The sequence below is a fragment of the Alnus glutinosa genome, chromosome 5 (assembly GCF_958979055.1).
Source record: "Alnus glutinosa chromosome 5, dhAlnGlut1.1, whole genome shotgun sequence".
NCBI classification, from domain to species: domain Eukaryota; kingdom Viridiplantae; phylum Streptophyta; class Magnoliopsida; order Fagales; family Betulaceae; genus Alnus; species Alnus glutinosa.
The window spans coordinates 9,476,363-9,497,892 of NC_084890.1; the positions used below are offsets into that span (position 1 = coordinate 9,476,363).

Below are 21,530 nucleotides of genomic sequence, written 5' to 3' on the forward strand. Positions count from 1 at the left end.
GCAGAGAAATAAATGTCCTGGAAAGCAGTTAATTATCACTGTGAACACCACACCTGAATGCTTAAGAAAGCACAACCGGCATTAAAGCAGGAAATAACAACAAAATACAGAGAAATAACAGAAAAAAACAACAAAATACAGACAAATAACAGAAAAAAACAACAAAAGTCCCCAAAATAATAGCATCCACAGAGGAGGGCGGCAGTGAGATGAAGCGTGGGCACTACCTGAAGGAGCGTGGGGGTCAGACGGTGGGGCGGGGCGGAGCAATGCGACGTGACTCGACGGGGAGCTGAGATGCCAGGTAAGATAGTGGTGAGGCACATTGGTGGTCAAAACTGACGAAATGTGACAAATCGGGCTTTGAAAGAAAGCCCAATTTGCAAAGAAAAAAACCTAATGGGCGAGTCCAAGTTATTTGCTAGTACGTAGTTCATTCTCTAGTGAGCCCATGACCCACTTAGCGTTCAATATTTCTCATGCATTACTAACAATATAAATCAATGACATAAATTAGTAGAAATCTATTCATAGAAAAATAGAAAAAATATATATACATATATATATATTACAAGGTGAAGACAAGGCACAAAAATGTGTCAGTCGGACTTAAGAAGCATCCAAAACGGCATCGTCTTCTCCCTATTATATATATATCATAAAACACTAAAACAGCTACCTAGCTGTGAATTGTAATAACTGTACAGCCTATTTTCCTCGGTTTGAATATCACGAAGTATTGCTCAAGTCAAAACCATGAAACGAGCCCATCTTTTGCTTCTCCTCTGGTTGTGATCTTCCTCTTACATTTTCTTCATCCTCTACTCCAACTGCCACGTATTGATCAACATCTGATGGGCGACCAGATTCTACTGAGACGACTGTTCCTTCAAGAGTACTGAAAGAAGGTTCATGGGAGGCGTCCAGCTGTGAGGGGCTTGCCGAGTAATTTGTGTTCCTCAAAGCAACTTTTTTCTTGGCTTTAATCCGCCATCTTTTCAGACCACGAACCACATCCTCGGTGAAAACATCGCTCCTCATTGACGTACCCATCTGTCGCATATTGCATGTTTGACAGGGTGACATAATTTAAAGGAAAATGTTTAAGTAATATAATACAGCTTTTATTACAAATTGATCAAGTGGTGTTAGGGTAACTATGGCTTTTATTAGAAACTTGACAATATATAATGAGAAATGCTACATATATCTACCAGGGGCAGAGTCAGCTTTTAGACTTTGGAAGGGTTAAATTGAAAAAAAATAATGATTTGGAGGGGCAAAAACTTCGAAAAAAAAAAGAAGAAAAAGGCATAAAACTTATTTAATTTTTTTTAGATTTTTTTTGGGAAAACCTTTGGCTTGTGGGGCTCCATCCCTATTGTACTCTTGAATATACTTTCGGACGTGGCTCGGTGGCGGTGGAAATCAACATTGGGTTTTGGATTAATGGTAATTTTGACTGCAGAATATGCACTTGAGAATGCATGTAGCATTTCTCATACATACATAGTTGATGAAATGATTAAGCAAAAAAGTAACTTGTCAATTTAATTAATTAGTGGTTGACTCATCAAGTGTCAACCATATACTCTTAATGTCACAATATCATTTTGTACAAAAATTGTAGTAAAAACTATAATACCTCAAATATTTTCTTATAAATTCACATGACATTTAGCGTTTTACGGAAATGATCAGTAATACGTAGACTACCTCTACATTTTAGTGACTAACGTAATAATTAGTATTATCATGTAGACTATTAGATCAATTTATAAAAAATTTACACTAAGAATTATAGTAACCCTCCTAGTAGCACTATGCATGATTTAAAAGAGGTAAAGTCTTGATACTATTATTAAGAAGAAAAAATTATTTGTTAATTTATCCTGCTGACATCTTGTCTGAATTTTAACAGATGCAAATAATTAAATGTGATAAATAATATAAATGAAAGATTTGCATAGAAGATAGCGGCATAGAAGATGTGCCGATAAGATTATTGGAAAATTTCATTTATAATTTCTTGATCTTTCATCATTTTTGTTATTAAAAGCTCAAATTAAAAAGTTTCAATTTAGAGTATTCATTTTTCAATTTTTTTTTTTAATTTTAACCGTCCCTTAGAATATTCCGTTGAATCCTATCAAAATTCTTAAAATACATTTTTTTTTTTAAAAAAAAAAAATCTACAAAAAATTTCAAAGATTCAGACGTAGGTATTTTTGTAAATTCCGTTAAATTTTTATCAACACCTAAATTCTTGAATTTTTTTTCTTTTCTTTTCTTTTTTTAAGGAAAAAGAGGAGGGTTATTTTTGAAATTTTGACAAGATTTAATGAAAAATTCTAATGGATGGTTGAAATTAAAACAATATTGAAAGATGGACACCCTAAATTGACACTTTTTAAAGTTTAAATACTTAATTACAAAAGTAATGAAAGATCGATTACTTATCAAAGATAGCTTGACACTCATAAAGTATATACCAAAAACAATGTGCCAGCTAAAAAATTTAAAAATATTGTAATGTGGGTATTTGAATTAATTTGCCAAAACGTCTCATTGTAGGGTTGGATTAATACCTGTGTGACCAAAGCATAGAGAGGGAGTGTGACATAGCCACAAAGGACTTGGACAACTAGACCCATGGCAAGCCTTATGACAATATCCTCATTTTCTTGATGGAAGCATGACCTAAAACCAAATTTGTACTGTGATTTGAAGCACTTAGTTAGACAAGAATTCCCCCTAATTACTTAATAGAAAGGTAGAAATAACAATAAACTTAATTAGGATGATTACCCAAGTCCATGAAAAGAATGCTATTTGAAAGGAATTCTGCAAAGCCCAAAACAAAACAGTTTCTTTTATTAGAATGAATTCGAAATTAAAGGGAATTAGATATTATAGTGGTGATCAACTGCCCTGCAGTACTCTTGTTTAAAGTTAAAGGATCAAAGAATTTATTTTTCTAAATTTAAATATGAAAAAGGATTTAAGGATGACCTGAAACAAAATGAAGTGGATAAGGTGGAGAAGCAATTTGGGGCAGCCAAACCAGAAAAAGTGGTCGCTGGGTCTCACAAGCACAGTTCCTCTAACAACTTGAGATTTCTCATGGCTATCTAAGCACATCTTAGTTATAATGCCCTGTAACTTCGTTCCCACAAGCAACAGCATCTGCAAAGCACAAAACACTTTCACAACTCTCATCTTATTGCAAGAATATTTCCATGGGAGTAGTGTTATATACTATAGGGCTAATGTGCATGGCAATGCTCGTTAGTCATTGAATCAGCTATTCTTGTATAAAAAAAATAAAAAATTCAAGGGCTGATGGACACTATCACATCAGTTTAGTAGAATCATGATAGAATAAAAGTGTACTATATAACATTTATCTGACCACGTATAAATTAAGGAGAAGTGCTTGATTTACTTACCACTAATGGAAAGAAGGGAAGCCATAGATAACTGTGAAAGACTGCAGGAATAAACAATTTAGCTAATTAGCATTCCCAAGCTTAGTAATTAATAATCTAATAAAGATATATTTATTGAATTTAAAATGAATTCGGTTTTACTTTTACCATGTGCATTGAAGAATAGGAAGAATACAGTAAATATCCAAATCCACCAACTGCAGAAATAAGAAAAATTATTATTTACTGAATTGTTAATTCAATATCAAAGAGATTCACATATATATCAAGGTGTTATTATACAGTGCAATTGTGTGTTTATATATATAATATATGCATGCTTAATTACCTTATTCCCACAACCACCCCAAAATCTTTTTCCAAAGCTCTTCTTATATACTTCTGAAAATCAAAGTTACTTCCTTCTGCAAAGTGGGCCTAGAAAGGTACGTAGTACGTAGAAGACAGCAAAAACCATTAATATATATATGTTTCACCTTTAATCAAGAAATTTGCCATGCATGCACTAATTATAATTTATAATGGAATTAATGGTTGCATTAATTAATACCGTAATGAATCCATGTCTGAGAATGAAATAATCTACTTTGTAAACAGAAATATAGAATTGCCGAAGAAAACAGGCCTGCAAATGACAGAAAATATATAACATTTGAGCCTTCTGTTCATAAATTAAAGGAATAATGTTTAAAATTGGTCATGTTTTTCATTGAATTACAAACCGGCCAACGAAGAAATCGGTGGTCACTCCAAAACTTCAGATGCCGTTTTCCGAATGATGTTTGATGGGTGAGCTGAAATCTTCGTGGATCTACATAATTTATGAATTATTGATAAAATTAAAAAAAAATATTAATCAGAAAAAGAAATATGAGTCAGCATGTGAGTTTGAAGTCCTACTGAATATGCAGAAAATCGATATACATATGCAATTTTTTTTCCCTAAGCCACATGCAATTGATAGAAAACATTATAATTTATATTTTGTATTGAACTTGATGTTTTAATTTGTATATTAAACTGTTAGTAAGAAAATGTTGTTAGAATATTAATTAAAATGATTAAATTTATTATTATTTTTTAAACAGTTTAAGCTTTCATCATTTAATATGGTAAAATTTTAAAATAATTGATGATTTAAACAATGTTTGATTATGAGTTGCCTTCTGATGGACACTGCTTTTACGTACGTGTACTAATTTTCAAAGTTTTGACGATTCTATCAAATGAAAAGATCTCTTGGCTTTGCTTCCACCACTAATAATCAAAAGGTGGAGGAGATTGGAGAATGACAACTAGGAATCCTATTCAAATCAAACGGCTGTACATAGAAATCAATTTCCATTTGTTGTACGTAGTTTCTGGATATCATAATAAAACAAGACCAATAGGGTCCACAGAGACTTTTCCAACGGACCAGATTCTAGGTAGATTCACAACCCTCAAAGCTTACCATTTGAAAATTGATATTCGAATGATCTGGTCTCTGCCTCCCAAGACTCCCACCTATTCATCTGGAAAGATCAAATAAAAAACAACAGTAGCCAATTTTATGTCAGCCAGTAATTAATGCTATTGAGACTATATTCCATCTCATCCTTATTTTATTGGATTAGCTGACACTATCACATTAGTTTAATAAAATTAAGATGTAGTATATAGTATTACTAAATACTATAAATCACATTAATATCTCATAAATATTTCACTATAGATTGATCGAGCCCTTTAAGTAGTAAGCAATTCTTTAGTGGAACAGGCAACTTTGATACTATGAAAGTCACTGAGGTGGTATGATCTAGTAATAATGCTAAATACCACATTTTATCCCACAAGGTTGATGTGTTAGTTTTAACAAATCGTTGAATTTTTTTTTCCTTCAACCCGGATCAATCCAGGGTTGGTTGGTCAAAGGACTGTTATACCCTATCACATCTGTGCAGATTAAGATATTTGTTAAATATTAGTGCGATGTACAGCATTTCCCTTGTGTCAAACACCACAGTTACAGCTTTCCCATTAAAAGTCTTGGTAGCATACACAAAAAGTAGTCAAAGTTCACACTTGGGGAGTTTGCATTAAGAAATTTCCTTGTCTTTTGGGGCTACTGTGTGTTAAAGGCCTTGTTTCGCCAGCACCGGAACGTTACACAGTAACGCGAGATACTGTTCATGTCTTTATTTATTTATTTATTTCTTTCTTTCACTTTTTCATATTTTTTAATACTAATTAATCAACATCAAAATATTTTCACTATTTTTAACTTTTTTATATCACACCAATAATTTTTTATTACTATTCAAATAAAAATATTCACATACAAATTTTTTTCACTTTTCTATACAAATTTATAAAAGTCCAGAAACTACTGCAGACGACCAGGACATCGGCAGTAAGCAGATATTAAGCCATGATTCACCAAGCAGCTCATCAGCAGATAACCAGCACATCAGCAGATAACCAGCCCATCTCCAGACGCCTAACTACCCTCCTGATTTACTGTGACAGCAAGTGCAGAAATCATGGATCTTAGCACACTCTCACCCGCTCATGTTTCATGGGACAGCCGTGGAACTAGATGATAGAAGTCCCATCATCTTTCTTTAGTTTTCCCTTTGTATCTTGCCTTTTCTATCTGTTTTCTTTGTAACTAGGAAATCAGGAGAGGGTAGTTAGGCGTCTGGAGATGGGGCTTAATATCTGCTGACTGCTGATGTCCTGGTTATCTGCAATAGTCTTAACACTGAACCGGTTTGGGAAGCTTTTTGTAGAAGTCAAAACTAAACCAGCCAATTCCCCGCGAGGGCTGATTGGCAGGGGACGGGTTACCGTCCCCTTGCCCCCCCCTTTTGATTAATAAATGGTTTTTTTAATCAAAAAGCAATTCTGATGTCACATCAGAATTGCTTTTTGATTAAAAAAACATTTATTTATTATATATGCCGGTTGGGGACGGTTTTCGTCCCCCCAACAATCAATTCCCATTCCCCGCACCAAAAAGTGAAAGCTTTTAAGTTGTGATAAGACGAGGAGAAAGCAAGGAAATTACCTTGGCCATTCCAAGACTGAACGTAAGGATGCAGGAGAATATATGGAAGACGGCCAGCATAAAGATTAAGTATTGCAATTCCTGAACGCCTCCCCTTGACAACAACGAGACCTTTCCCTGTTCATCAATTGATCCAATTATAAATTTAAGTTAATTAATTTGTCAATATATATATATATATATATATATTGTTCAAACCAGATTCTTTAAATGCAAACTGTGTCATGTGTTTGTGTGTACACACTTCATATATACCTGTTCTGAACATTTTGTTTCTTCGACGGCATCACTTGCAGTCAGATTCTTGCAAGGAAGAAAAGTTTCACTGACACTCTTGGGAATACAAGTTCTTGCTATGGGCCTTTCGCTTACATTCAGCAACAGTGATAGGAATCCCAAAAGCATCAACTCTACAGAAACAGAGAATATATATTAATTAGAAAGCTATATAAACAACCCCAAAAACATTTAAGCCCGTTCGATGTTTAGGAATTCTCACCTGACTTTATCTTGTCAAGAGCCTGAATGAGGGGTTTCCTCCTTTTCTTGGTAAAGTACTGCTTAAAAAAAGACCGTGTTTAGAGAGAGATAGTTATGCCCGCATGAGAAAAAGTGCTTCCATGGAAGTGAAATATTAATATATAGCAGTAATAATAATACCTTGCCGATAAGATGGAGCAATTGCTCAATAAGAATGGAGATTAGTATCAAGAAGAAGCACACAGTTGCCACAGCCCACGTTGGTGTTATTTCAAGTGTGCGTTCCACTGCTGCTGTCACCTCCTCCTCCTCTGCCATTCTTCTCTCTCTGTTTCTCTTTCTCTCAGCTCTCTGATATGATTTTAGGAGGTTTCGAAATTTTGTTTTCCTTCTGGAAGTCGTTACAAGTCACCGAACGAACAACGGGGCTACTTCATATACGCGGTCCTAGCTCCTCGAATCCCAACCACATTTTAGTCAAAAATATTTAAGCCTGGTTTTTCATTGGGTGCGTCATGGATGATTCATACATGGGAAAAGGTCGAAATCAAGTGCCTACTTTGGTTTCAAAAACTGTAGAAGTGGCCCCTTACATTTTGGCCTAAGGTGTTTTAGCCAACCCCATGGCCGAGTGGTTGCGACTACTTTCATTTTGTAAGTAGGAGTGGCCGAACCACCCGAGGCCGACTATATGAGATGGCTCGGGTCATACTTTTAGCCAAATTGAGAGTTACAGTCACCTTCATTTTCCCAACATAATTTTGTTTTTGTTTCATTTTTAAGTTTTTAATAATATTAATAACTCATCTAGTACCACATGTGATTTGATTTTATCCTTAACTACATGTACTAAAAAAGTATTTAATTCTATAAATTTAGCATTTCTTATACACTTATACTTTAATAATTTATAATAATGGGTAGTGATCAGGGGCGGTTGGAGCCTAGGCAACCTTGTAAGGTCTCCAATTTAATAAGGCCCCAATTAAGAAACATTAATGAAAATTTATTTACAAAAAACAATAATAATAATAATAATAATAATTAAGGCCTTAATTATCTTCAATATTCTTTAATTAAGGCCCAAATTATGCTAAAAAAAAAAAAGTAATTAAGAGAGGCATTAATATCATGGGAAAATTGCACCGTTAGTCCCTGTGGTATGCCATAATTATTTTTCACTCCCTATGGTTTAAAAAGTTCATGGGAGGTCCTCGTGGTATGTAATAATTACAAATCGATCCCTTGCGTCGAATTCTGTTAAAATTTTTAACAGATTCCGTCAAATGCCACGTAAGCGACACGTGTCCATCTTAATAAAAAAAAATAAATTTATTAAAAAATAAATAAAAATACTTATTTTTTTTTAAAAAAAAAAGATGAAAGGGTGGCTGGGCCACCCCTGAAAGGGTGGCCTGGCCGCCCCCAGCCAATGGGGGTGGCCCGATGGCCACCCCTGGAAATATCCAGGGGTGGCCTTTCGGGCCACCCCCTATGGCTTGGGGGTAGCCGCGCACCACCCCCTGCGGCCACTGGGGGTGGCGCGCGGCCACCCTCAAAGGGCCACCCTTTCAGCTTTTTTTTTTTTTTTTAAAAAAAAAAAATAAGTATTTTTATTTATTTTTTAATAAATTTATATTTTTTTATTAAGATAGACACGTGTCGCCATCTTATTGGCGACACGTGTCGCTGACGTGACATTTGACGGAATCTGTTAAAAATTTTAACAGAATTCGATACCAGAGATCGATTTGTAATTATTACATACCACGAGGACTTCCCATGAACTTTTTAAACCATAGGGAGTGAAAAATAATTATGGCATACCACAGGGACCAACGGTGCAATTTTCCCTAATATCATTGCATGGAAAGTCTCTAAATATTTTATTCAATTACAAACTTCTCTTTTTATAAGTTTCCATTTTTTTCTCTCAATTTTCCCCATTCAAGTCTTATACAAATTTGAATTCCTCTCTTCTTTTCCAATTTCATTATTTTCTAATAACTTACTATTCAAGTCCTTAAAAGTATTCAATATCTGATCAATGATAAAAAAAGAAAAAAAGAAAAAGAAAAAAAAAGGGTTAGTTACCAAAAACCTAATCAATCGATTGTATTAATTTTTTTTTATTCAATTAGGAAATATTTTTACACTAATTTCCAAAAAAAGTCTTAATCTTGGAAGTTTCTAAAACATGATATCTATTATGATATTAATGGCTTAGATTTGTTTTTAGAACTAAAAGTTTTAAAATAAATTCTACAAATAGAAGAAAGTGCTCCAATTGACACATTAAATTATATGAAAAGACTTGATTATTTTCCTAATGCAAGTATCGCTTATAGAATTTTATTGACAATACCTATTACAATTGCTTATCCAGAAATAAGTTTTTTAAAAATAAAATTGATAAAATCCTGCCTAAGATCAACAATGTCACAAGAAAGATTAAATGAATTAGCCGTCCCCAAAGGTTAGATCAATCGGCTGGGGACCACTCTTCATGAAGCTGAAAGTTACTAGTTCGAATTCTCTCTCCCCTTCTTGTGTAGACATGTAAAAAAAAAAAAAAAAAAAAAAAAAAAAAAAGAGGATTAAATGGATTAGCCATATTATCAATTGAAAACAAAATGTTAAAAAAACTTGAATATAAAAACTTAATAAGTAATTTTGCATCCTAAAAAGAGAGAATAATGAATTTTAAATAAAAATATAATATTTAATTTTAAATAAAATGCGTTACTTAAACTTTTCGTTTTAAAGCACCAGTAACATTTTTCCTATAACCTCTTCTTTTCCTTAAATGTTGGAATTTTTTTTTAAAAAAAAAAAATCACAAAAAGGCACATGCATTATTTTAATATCAAATAATGCAATACCCAATGTGTTGGATAATACTTTAACTTTTTTATACATTATTTTAATATAAAATATCTCTCTCTTCTCTTCTCTTTTTTCTTTTTTTCTTTTATTAAAAATCGTGTTAAAATTTTGTAAAAAATGTTATAGCCCGTAGGGGAACTTGTCTTTTGTAAAAAATAATATTTTAATAGTATATAGAACGATAAAGAAAAATATTGTGAAATGTATTTGGATAAAAAAAAATAAAAAGTAATTTTGTTGTTTAAATTTAAGAAGAAAAAAAAAAATCGTAGGAAATCTACGTGCAATTTTGTTCCTTAAATTTGACACTTTCACATTCCTCTTTTCAAAGTGTGAAACAGGTTTTCATTTTCCAGGTTTCACATTCCCTTTGAAACGCGTTTTTGTCGCTCACTTCCAACCAGTATTTAATAGCGAGTACCGACATAATTTGAATAATAACAGAAATGTCTCTGAGATATGGGATGTCTCCCATGTGGGACCATGTGGTGGGAGTCGCCACGTGTAATCCACCCATATCTCTTTATTCTGCACGAAAATCAGGTCTCGAATAATAATACTATTATTAATTGCATTTACTATTTGTTTTGTCTGGCTGGCAATACCGTACTCTATAATAGTAGCAGTAGCGCCTTTAGTTGTGTGGTTGTCTTCTTGGATAATTATTTGTTTGAATTTAAAAGAATTTGAACAAGTAATTATGAGAGATCACTTATGAAATTTATCTAACCAAATAAATAATTTGAAAGTCTAATTTTTATTTAGTCAATGGATCCCATAAGTAGTATCTTATAATCACCTGCCAGAATTCTCTTAAATTCTGATAAATAATTATAGAGGATTTTGATACTTAACTGTGGCACCAAATTCAAACTAGACCAAAGCAAAGAGCCATTCAAAATTAGCTTTGAAGTATAATAATGCTATTCTGTACATTGTTATATGATTGCCATACAATTAAGATAACATGACAGTGTCATCAATCTTTAAATTTTTTTGAACAAGTGTTGAATCTAAGGCTGAGTTTCACAATTACATTATTAAGCTATATGACAGTCATATATATATATATATATAATATTCTCGGCCCCTTGAGTAAGTTCTCCATAATTTACATCAACATATTTTTTAAGTCCATCGAAGAACACCGAAAACATTTGAATTTGTTTCTAAAAGTTATCAAGGTTAACGAGTAGACAGGTGCTTTGAATTGTTCAAATCAAACCTTTTACTGTTCTTCTTCTACCCAGGGCTATGTCTCACTCCTATTCTGCCTATGACCAGCTGGTACACATATCTTCTCATACTCACCGCTCGTGCCTCTCTCTAGGGTCTTAAACGTTTAGACTGGGAATTAAAGATTAGGCGGTACCGCTAGTATTATAGAACTAAGAGCTGAACACATGAATATATATATATATATATATATATATATATATATATATATATATATATATATATATATATATATATATATATATATATATATATATATATATATCTTCCTTTTGCCTTCTTTTTGGGCAAGCTTTAGTACGTATGAATTTTATAATAAGATAGTAAGATTAAATTAATTGAAATGAGATCTCCGAATGTCAATAAAATGGGAACTGAATGACACTTTGGAGCTTCAAACTAAAAAAACAAAAATTAATGATCTGAATCCAATAAAATAGTCTTACATTTTGTCAATTATATTGTAGAAAAAAAATGCAACTGTACGTGAAGACTTCGTATAGTTGATAGTTGATGGGTTCATACATTACTTGGTCGGTCCATATTGGTCCCTTTTCTTTTTCTTTTTTCTTCCTTTTTCCATTTCTTTCTCATTTATTCCAACTTTTTCCCATTCAGTACTCATACGATTTAACATGATCCAGGAAGAGACCCATATATAATATTATAATTCATCTTCATCTCAGAGTTTAGAGTTACTATGAGTCTATGATTAATTTAACACACTCACAAATTCAATATTTGCATTTGTAATTTCCCTTTATTATAAATTGAGCAAATAACGGTGTATATGATAATTTCAAAAAAAAAATAAATAAATAAAAAGAAAAGAAAAAAGAAAATGCAAGCGGTAGCCGGCCACCCCCACCACAATGGGATTGATTAAATAGTCAAAAACTTCAACAAAAGCTTTCTAATTGAAAAACCCATCAAATGTTTATTAAACTCCCACTTAACATGCACAACCTTCTTCTTTGAAGTAGCAGAAAAATTCAAAACAAAAATATAAGGAAAAAGTATAAAAAAGCCCCGTGAACTAGTAGTTAATTTTAAAATAGCTTAATGAACTTTTAAGTGTGCTAAAGTAACTCATTAAACTACCAAAGTGTGCCAAAAAGATCAGTTTTGTCGAAATCTTTCTATAATATCTTTGTCACGCGTCATAGATCTCATTAAAAAATAATAATAATATTAATTTTTTTTTTTTTGTTTACAAAAGGTAAATTTATAAATCAAGAAAATATATATATATATATATATATATTTTTTTTTTTTAAAAAAAAAAATCTGAAAGAGTGGCTCGAGTTACCCTTTTGGGCCAATAAGGCTTGCCAAATCACACCCAGGGGCCTTTGGGGGTGGCACGGCCATCCCCATTTGGCCTAGGGGTGCTTTTGGCCACCCCCTCCTGCTGATATGGGGGTGGTCAAGGGGCTAAACCCCAACTTTTTTTCTTTTATTTTTGGTCCTTTGGAGGTAGCAGAATCACCCCCTCTCCCCTCCCCCATGGGCCTATGAGGTGGTTTCGGTCACCCCCATTTTGTTATTTGGGGGTAGTTGAATCACCCCCAAAGCCTTTGGGGTTATTCGACTACTCCTAGATTGGTCGAAGGTGGCGGCCGAAAGCATTCTCAAGCCAAAAAGGATGGCCGCGCCACCCTAAGGCCATTGGCCCAAAAGGACGGCTCGAGCCACCATTCAGATTTTTATTTTTAGTTTTTAGTTTTTTTAATTTAATTTAATTTTTAATGGAATGTATGAAACATGTCAAGGGTATTATAGAAATATAATAAAAAATTGTCTTTTTTGAACAGTTTAGTAGTTTGATTGGTCACTTTAGCATACTTAAAAATTCAATATGCTATTTTAAAATTGGTTGTTAGTTCATGGGACTTTTTAATATTTTTTCCTAAAATATAACGTAGAAAATATTTGACAAAAAAAAAAAAAAAAAGGAAAGTGAAGAAAAACAGTGTCAATGGCAATTTCGGTAGCCCAACTTCTGTTTCTCAAAAACTCCACGAACAATCCTTCACCTTCTCAAAAACCAAATAAAAATAAGCTGTTCTTCAGACGGCGAGTGAAAATGCATTGAGCAAGAGCTTTTGGGAAAGTGAAGCCCAAAGCTGGTAATGGTAGCTTAGTTATAGTGTGCGAGAAGACGGTGGGAATAAACCTGAAAACAATGAACGCGGTGGTGGAGGCAATAGAGGGTGAGAAGTTAACAATCTTGACGAACACGGAAGTGCAGTAGACAATGTCGTCGACGATGGTCTACACGAAGAACGGATAGGCTAGTGGGGTAGTTCGCCAATAGGCAAGCGACGGGCCCCTACATTCTTTTTTATTATAAATTACACGCGTCATAATAAAATTATGATTGTTACTGATGTAACACAAATTCTATCGACTTTTATAACTGTAAAGTTTTTATTACTTTCTAAAATTTGGAAAGCTATTTGTCAAAACCAAACCATAGGACCAAAAATGCATTTATCACTTCATTTTATAACCTTTTGTCACTATTAAAATTTAGAAGATACATCAATTACATGTGCGATGCCCCTAAAATTAGGACACCTTTTTTTTTTTTTTACAACATCCTCCGATCTCAGACAGAAAAATGATTCTTTTACATCTCTTTTCTAAGTTAACCATGAAATCTGTAGAACCCGGAAAGACACATGGAGTCCTACAGATCCAACGATTAATTTAAAAAAGAGATGTACATATAAACATGTCTCAGATATGACTCGATTCCACGTATCATACACCCCAGCACACAACATGTACACAATCCTGAGTATCACAAAACAATCAAGAAATACAAGCAGAAATATAAGCAATACTTAAAATGTAGCGAAAATAAAAAGGTTCAGAAAGTATGATCAACTTGACAAATACATATCAATTACCAATCGCCATAACATTCGAATTGTGTAGAATTTGATCAAGTCAGAAAAGACCCTTGTCCAACAAGGACTGCCATGAGAAACCTAAAGGGGATAATTACAATTTTCCTCAAAAACAAAGTTGCACTAGTGGCAACACACATAATCTTAGCAACCATGTGCATCCCCTTTCTGCAACCTCAAGTGCCAGTACTACATCTTTAGTAAATATCATAGTTCTTGAGAAAATATTGCACAATTTCCTGCAAAACGATGTCAACAACTTTATCAACCATCAGGGGAGAAAACAAAATAGTTAATAGACAAACCCGTTGTCGATAAATCAGGATACAAAAACTTATTCCTACGAAAAGAAAGGCAAGCATCTACTTGATAATAGAACTAGGGGCCTGTAGAACTATGGATCATCTGTTTTGACCCTGAAACTAGACCATCGAGAAGTTTTCTGCATCAAACTAGATGTATACAACACCACCATGACATTTCAGCGCCAGCCACCCCTTTGCAAGCATTTTTTTGGTGAGCCTTTTACCAGACATGTGCCATGTGCCACTTAAGATGCTTGAAAACACTCACTTCAGGCTTGATGCAGAAAGCACAATGCCGCAAAATATAATATCGTCGATAATGAAAATGAATACTCGGCAACTACTGCCACGGATCATCTCCAGAAAGCATCATCCTCGTTATCCTTCTAAACAACTTTCCATCATTTCCAACAGTAGTGAAAAGCCCTCTCAGATCAAATTCAGCTCCAACTCATATTCAGCTTAATTAGACCAATCTTGTCTAAAATACTCCCCTGCTTGCAAAGCTGCAGTTCCTATCTTACAGCAGCAGACTACAATGCAATATCAAAAAGCATATCTCTTACAGCATATAGGTTGTTTACTTTGGTACAATTGCTTCCAACTGCCTTGGTCATCAATGGAGGCATTGGATGGAACTGGTCCCCAACATTAGGCAGAAAAGAAGCTCCAGGATTCAATGAAGATGAAACTGAAGTGGGGTTGTCCTCTGTATTCGCAACATGTTTTTCCTCTGTCAGTGAAAAGCCAAAGAGTCTGCAGCTACTTTTACATGTGGAAACTAGATCTGGACTGCTCCCAAATGTGGATCGAGTTGCAAGAGGTGGAAGTGTTACACCCAGTGGATTATGCTCAAAACCAGAAGAATTCATGACTCCTTGATCTTTCCTACAAAAGCTAGGCCCATAAAGTGAGGATGATGTGGGCTTTCCACCAATTGTTTCAGAAACAGATAAACTTCGATCACCAATTCTCTGCTCCTCCGGACTCCTGAATTTATATACTGAACTTAAGTTTGAAACTGGATTAATTGCTTGCTGGAACATTAACACAGAAGACGGTGATGAAACTTGCATAGATGGGGCAGATGGGCGCATATGTGTATTATTTCCCTGCATCATGGCAGACCACCCATTCCTTGAGTTCAGCACTTGAACACCATTAAAGATTCCAAGGCCACCATTGTCATGAGCCTCCTTTGTGGTTGGGGCTCTTACATATGGAGAACTTGGAAATATTTCTTGACCTTGCAAGACCTTATGGAATCGGGAAGATTCACCAAAGCCAATGCCTTTGTAGGACATATCAGAATTTACGACGGGGTTTCTGACACCATCTCCTAGTGCAGCAATCCCAGAACAATTCGAACCAAGAAAACACCTCCTTGTTTCAGATGGATGCTGATTATGAGTATCAATAACATCATAAGGAGTAAAACCCAAAATTTCTTGACCTTGCAAGACCCTCTGGAAGCTTAAAGATTCCCCAAAGTCTGATGCTCTAATCCCATCTGTTAGAAGAACAAGAAGACCAGTCAATTATGTTGCTTGGAGAAGGAAAAGACAATCGGTTACAAGCTTGTAATGCAGAAAACCTACTAGGAACTGGTCCGTCTGGTTTTGTGGAAGGCAATCCAATTCTTGTCCTCTTTGGACCAGGTGCCATTAAGCTACTGGAACTGGAAAGAGAACCAGATGGTTCGATTTCCCACGGAGAAACCCTATTATGCCTAGCCTCCACATCATCCCACCTTACCTGCAAAAAGGAGCCAACATTGTTTGCTACCATCAAATAAAGTAAATTTGGAGGAACATCTCATATCAAAAGTCGGAATTGTCATGAAACAGTGACAACTCCAGCACATGAGCAACCAAAAGAACATATTAAATGCTCCGCATTGATGAACTCAAGAATATAAAAAATTCTCGCACATTTCTAGACCTGCTAAAGGAGAACAAGGGAATTTATATCACTGCACTGGCTAATAACTATTATGCATAAAATTTTGAATGGATACACCTTAGCAGTGAACCAACAATAATCAAGGTCAATTGATCAGAAACCTGAAGACCATCCCCTGGGACACCAGGCAGAAATCCTTGATCAAAGATTTAATTCTGTGAATAATATAGGAGAGAGCTTGACAAAGCAAGAGCAAAACAAATGACTCTTGACAGAAAATATAAGGAAGATAAGGCAAGATAATCTCTAGGAAATGTTTTTTCTTTCATGATAAGTAAATAACTTCTGCATAATGTTAGGCACTTGAGGTTTGGGCTCACATTTTCAATCATAGTTCTAATAAATCAATATTATACATATATGCAGACATGCACATGTTCAACGAAAAAACATTTTGATACCACAAACTATATACAGTGGATTTTGAAACCACAAACCATATACAACAAAAGTAATTAAGCTGCTCCTGTCGCCTGATGAAGTTTACTTCAATACTGACCTAAGAATGAGTTTCAAACATTTAAAAGATAGAGAAAACTATAAATAAACGAAATTGTGTTAATATATACTAAAGAGTAGATGAAGCCAGTTTTTAATCACATTTTGATATAAGCAACCTTATTGCACATTATATGCCTCAAACATAGGGTCAAATGGGCATTGAGGCATTTGATATCATAATCGAGATATCGACGAATGAGCCTAAAATATTTTTAGGAAATAATAAATTAAAATAAATAAATAAATTGATTCCAAACAATGGCAAAAGAGGAGGTATAAGCGTTCCTATGTCCCAAAGAGAAGGTACAGTGGCAGAAAGGACAGTATAAGCCTAATTCCTTTAGCGACAAAAAGGTATGATGAACCATAACGAATAATCTCAAATGCACATAAGCACACCATACAAATAAAGCTAAGTTTACCCTTAAATCCAGTCTTCAATGCACAAGCATTATTTGCATTTGAAAATAAAAAATAAAAAAGTGTAAAGGCGATCAAGTTCTCTTATAAATGCATACCAGTAGACATCTCCATTTTGAACCAGGCCATCTAACAGGATCCATATCGCTAATTCCAGTTATAAGCCCAGTGTATCTGACCAAAAGGGGAGGGGGGTTTTAGTTACTGCATTTTGATGGAGTAATTTATCTTAAATGCTGCAGGTCCAACATGCCTAACCTTCTCTCAGATGCATCTTCTGCTTCAAAACGCATTTTGAACCTCATTCCAACTGAAAATGAATGGTTCAGGCTCTTCAAGAATTTACGGAGAGGGATTACAAATTCCGATGAGCTGGCCCTACTAGATACACTTGGACAATTTTAAACATTTAGTATATAACTCGGAAAGCATGGACAAACTGAATCTTTGAATGTTCAAGTACAGCTACTCATGAAGATAATAACAATAAAAATAAATAATAAATAATAGAGAGCAGAAACTATTGGTAAACATGTAAGAAGCAAATAGATAGAAAGACAACAAAGGATCATTGGCAAGCTGATAACCTAAGATTTTAAAGATTGATGAACTTACTGCAAAATGGTTATAAACAAGTTCTTTTTTTCTTTTTTTTGGAGGGGGGGGGAGGAGGGGGAAGAGGGGGGCCGCTTTTGCTCATTCCACAAATTTTACTATAATGCCTTGATTTCGAAAATGTGTATAAATATGGAAGTGATAAATACAACCAGACTGAGCTCATAACACATAATCTGAGTCGTAAGACTACTTTAACAATCATTAAGCTGCATTAAGACAAGAGGTGGGAGTATGTTAGTGACGGTGGGCACAACAAATGATAGTACTTTCTTAAGGCTCATTTGATGTAGGTAGTCAAAAGTGCACTTACTTGATGGCAATTGGAATTAGAGAGGAAAGCTAAAATACTTTTGAGATTGAGTGATGCCCTTGAATAGAGCTAGATTTCTGGGAGATCTGGTGGAAGAGATAAGATTGGATCATGGTGCTCGTATGGAACTTACGGAAAATTGAGTACAGACAAATGGGGGGGGCGTGTTTTTATGATAATTTTCTTCAGCGTCTAGCCATGGTAAATTGTTAATATAAGATATACAGACAGATATGAACAAAGCCACATGCAAGATCTGCAAAAGAATTTTACTACATTCCAACTGAAATTCCTTTTCAACCCATATTTCACCAAGCTGATTTAGAGCACCTCCAAGAAGAGGTAAGTAAGGATTTGAACTTCAACTCCTGTATGTTATAGAACTAAATCTAAGACTCTACATGCCCAATGTAACCGCTCCCCTAATTGAACATTAAGGTAACAACATGGTGATACACTTTCTAAGCAAATGCAAGATAAAGAGAGCAGCTTAATACCTTGGATTGTAGTAAATATTGAAGGTGCTTCTCATAGATATAGCATTAACCACATCCATCAGAGAACAATGACTCATCTGCTGGCTACAGACAGCCGAGAAAGTTCCACCACCTTTAACTTGAGCAGCTCTTCGGATTCCCAGTCGTAATTCTCCATCCTCACCCCTGTCAGGGATGTTATTTAAGAATCACAAATAACATCATAAATTTCCTCAATGTGAAGCTTCTTTACCTAAGAAAAAGCACAGCATCTCCGGAGACAAGCTTCTTCTTGTTTACGAAACCACTCCACCCAGTAGTGAGCAGATGCCTTCGCGGCTGCCCTGCTCAAACAAAAAAGGAGCAAAGTGATTCATCAGAGTTCCAGTAAGCACCTTGTTATTTGACCATCTGATATCTCAACAAATGAGGCACTAAAATTATATCTGGTAATTGTGGCGTACCCCTGTAGATATGTCGAAACTTCCATTCCAACCCATGCAGATCCTTTGCCACAAGCTCTTGTGAAGGTCTCTGTTGCTCATAGTCCTGCAGTAACAATTTACTCAAACTCATATACTACACGAGAAGTATTAACCTAAAGCACGTACATTGGTCACAAATGTGCACTCAAAAAATGGGTTTATGATTCAAACTAGGTGAAGCAAAAACCAGGTGAAGCCAAAATTCATGTGGACAGAAAAATTCACTACCATTACCAGGGGAGGGAAGCAGTCCTCAGCAGCTCGACGAGGAACAGAGAAGCCTCCATGGGTGCTAGTATCAGAAGCAGTAAGAGTCTTACAGAACATGTGAGGTGTGGAAGACTTTGCAACTACTTCAATATCATCTTCTTCACCATCTGCATCAATATCCCCTTCTTGGAGTTTCTGCTCGAATTGCTGTGTACAATGATAGTTCATGCAAAACAAATATCACCTCTAAAGAGTTTCAACATGAAAGTAAAGAAACAGAAAATGTTAGGCAAGAAGTCAAGACGCAAAAGTTTATTCAAATCTTCAAGGACAGAAAAACACGAAGAAATATCTGATTCAAAATATATCAATGGAAAGGAGATGAAGTTAAAAATCTCATTTTTAAACTTTTCTTTTGGTCTTCAAGAGTTGGAATGAATTCGATGAAGCTAACTAGCAACAAAAAACAGGGCCGCAGAGCGCAGTTGAAGTTCACTTCCATTATTTAAATCCAGAATAATAAAATCTCAACATTCAGAAGCCCAAACAATGCATGTAATCTGAACAAAGCTCACCTCGCTTTCAGGAGTCAGCGAGACCTGCGCATAAACCTCATCGGTGCCCTCCTCCGCCTGCCCCAATAAACACACATTTCAAATCAAATTCACAATAAAGGAACTTCTTTTAAAATTTAACACCCCCTTGGCTCACCAAAAAACCATCATTGTAAGGAAAATTTAGACTTCATACTTTCCCTTCTTTAAATCCCAATAAAACCCCAAAAAGAAATATAAAAAATAATTAAAAAAAAAAGCTCAAATCAGGTCAGTCTCGAATCTTCCACATTAACTTGGTAGAGTCAAGTTGAGCTGAACAAAAACACAGAAAAGAGAACTTTTCACATTCCTTCCCCCTCACCCCCTCAATTTTCTGGGGAAACAAACGAACAAACCACAAAAAGCAATCAAAATGCACAAAACCCACAAAACCCAAACCCCAAATAACCAAAAGCATTCACTTACCCACGACAGTTCCACCACAAAGACACGAAATTCAATTACGCAACCAAACACACACACAAACAAACGTATGTATGCACACGTAATACATCATATTGGTGCTTACATGGAGCTTGACATCAACAACGCGACAGAACACGTGGGAAGGGAGATCACAAGCTGCGAGCGGAAAATCCGGAACCTGCTCCATGTGTCCCTGCGGGAAGTACACCACCACACTATTCTTCTTCGGCAGCGAAATCAGTGGGCCCGCACACGCGTGCCACAGCTCCAGACACACCGACGAGGCCGAGGCCGAAGCGCTGAGAGCAGGGGCAGAGCACCACGATGAAGCGGAGGAGTCGGAGGACGGCGTTTCGTCCTCCTCCGTCGTGTTGAGATCGATCAGACCCATGAAATCAAAAGCCCCTCAAGAGTGAAGAAACAATGACAAGCCAAAGGCAGGAGCTGAAGAAAAGTGCTTTTGGGAACGAGAAAAAGAGTGTGTGGAAGAGAAAGAGGGGTCATGCCTGCATTTTTATGAGGTGGGGGAGTAGCAAGCAAGGCTTTGGCATTGCTGAAAGAAGGTTGGAGTCTGAGAGGTCCTCAAAAAGACGAAAGCTAGCTTGTCTTTCTTTTCTTTTCTTTTCTTTCTTTTTTTCTGTTTGTTTCTGCTTTCCCACTTTGTTAGTGAAAAATGGGGGTGAATTGGGTTGCTTGGGCATCAAATCAAATCAAATCAACAGCTTTGATGGTGGGGGTTTAATTGGGAACAGAAGTTTTGGATTATAATACTGGGATTGGTTTTTGTTTTTCCCTTTTTCTCTTTTTTCTGCTTTTGGGTCTTTGGGTTTTGGTTTTCTTTTCTGTCTGAAAGCTGAGCTTTGCAGCACTGCTGCTGCTGCAATGCTGCAATGCTGCGACTGCTAGGAGTGACGTGTGGCAGAGAGAGCTTAGAGAGATAGTGCTTTGTTAGTTAAATTCCAAATATATATCACGAACTGAAAAGAAGGGATTTCTGTACGGCCTCCCTGTATTTCCGGGCGGATGTCTATTCTGTCCCCTTCTACTCCCCCAAATCTCACTCATATCCCCCTTCTTTAATCTCTCCTAAACTTTTGGGGACTTCTCTTTCAAAGAGTTTTTGTCATTCTATTATTAACTCATGCGTGTTGTAATGGGTGATAATTTTTATCAGTAAGTTTAAGTTTGAATCGTGTTGAGGTATGT

The 21,530-nt window shown here is 35.4% G+C and overlaps 2 protein-coding genes across 5 annotated transcripts; both read right to left on the reverse strand.

The window, feature by feature from the left end:
• Positions 1-484: 484 nt before the first annotated feature.
• LOC133868668 (MLO-like protein 12) lies at positions 485-7,440 on the reverse strand. Of its 2 annotated transcripts, XM_062305609.1 has the most exons (14): positions 7,159-7,440; positions 6,998-7,055; positions 6,754-6,908; positions 6,499-6,615; positions 4,903-4,963; positions 4,172-4,260; positions 4,000-4,074; positions 3,778-3,866; positions 3,597-3,646; positions 3,450-3,490; positions 3,013-3,186; positions 2,809-2,844; positions 2,589-2,717; positions 485-1,053 (listed from the first exon to the last, which is right to left on the reverse strand). In XM_062305609.1, the coding sequence occupies exons 1-14, from the start codon at positions 7,294-7,296 to the stop codon at positions 730-732; spliced, it is 1,536 nt and encodes a 511-aa protein (XP_062161593.1). In that variant the 5' UTR covers positions 7,297-7,440; the 3' UTR covers positions 485-729. The 2 variants fall into 2 exon arrangements, with proteins under 2 accessions (XP_062161593.1, XP_062161594.1); XM_062305610.1 differs by lacking the exons at positions 2,589-2,717; positions 2,809-2,844.
• Positions 7,441-13,925: 6,485 nt separating this feature from the next.
• LOC133868225 (auxin response factor 3-like) lies at positions 13,926-21,262 on the reverse strand. Of its 3 annotated transcripts, none has more exons than XM_062305046.1 (10): positions 20,428-21,262; positions 19,878-19,934; positions 19,327-19,509; positions 19,072-19,156; positions 18,861-18,951; positions 18,629-18,793; positions 17,462-17,581; positions 17,302-17,377; positions 15,919-16,075; positions 13,926-15,830 (listed from the first exon to the last, which is right to left on the reverse strand). In XM_062305046.1, exons 1-10 carry the CDS (start codon positions 20,713-20,715, stop codon positions 14,854-14,856), a joined length of 2,199 nt encoding a protein of 732 aa, XP_062161030.1. In that variant the 5' UTR covers positions 20,716-21,262; the 3' UTR covers positions 13,926-14,853. The 3 variants fall into 3 exon arrangements, with proteins under 3 accessions (XP_062161030.1, XP_062161029.1, XP_062161028.1); XM_062305045.1 differs by having other exon boundaries at positions 17,462-17,584; XM_062305044.1 differs by having other exon boundaries at positions 17,462-17,593.
• Positions 21,263-21,530: the final 268 nt, after the last annotated feature.

What these genes read in the sequence shown, in the direction of transcription:
- LOC133868668 (XM_062305609.1), bottom strand. Translation starts at nt 7,296, where the DNA reads ATGGCAGAGGAGGAGGAGGTGACAGCAGCAGTGGAACGCACACTTGAA. An exon ending in CCTATTCTTCAATGCACATG is followed by an intron (nt 3,491 to 3,596) that starts GTAAAAGTAAAA and finishes TTATTCCTGCAG; the next exon opens with TCTTTCACAGTTATCTATGG. An exon ending in TTCCCTTCTTTCCATTAGTG is followed by an intron (nt 3,187 to 3,449) that starts GTAAGTAAATCA and finishes TGTGCTTTGCAG; the next exon opens with ATGCTGTTGCTTGTGGGAAC.
- LOC133868225 (XM_062305044.1), bottom strand. Translation starts at nt 20,715, where the DNA reads ATGGGTCTGATCGATCTCAACACGACGGAGGAGGACGAAACGCCGTCC. An exon ending in AGGACTGCTTCCCTCCCCTG is followed by an intron (nt 19,157 to 19,326) that starts GTAATGGTAGTG and finishes TTGTTACTGCAG; the next exon opens with GACTATGAGCAACAGAGACC. An exon ending in GATGCTGTGCTTTTTCTTAG is followed by an intron (nt 18,794 to 18,860) that starts GTAAAGAAGCTT and finishes CATCCCTGACAG; the next exon opens with GGGTGAGGATGGAGAATTAC.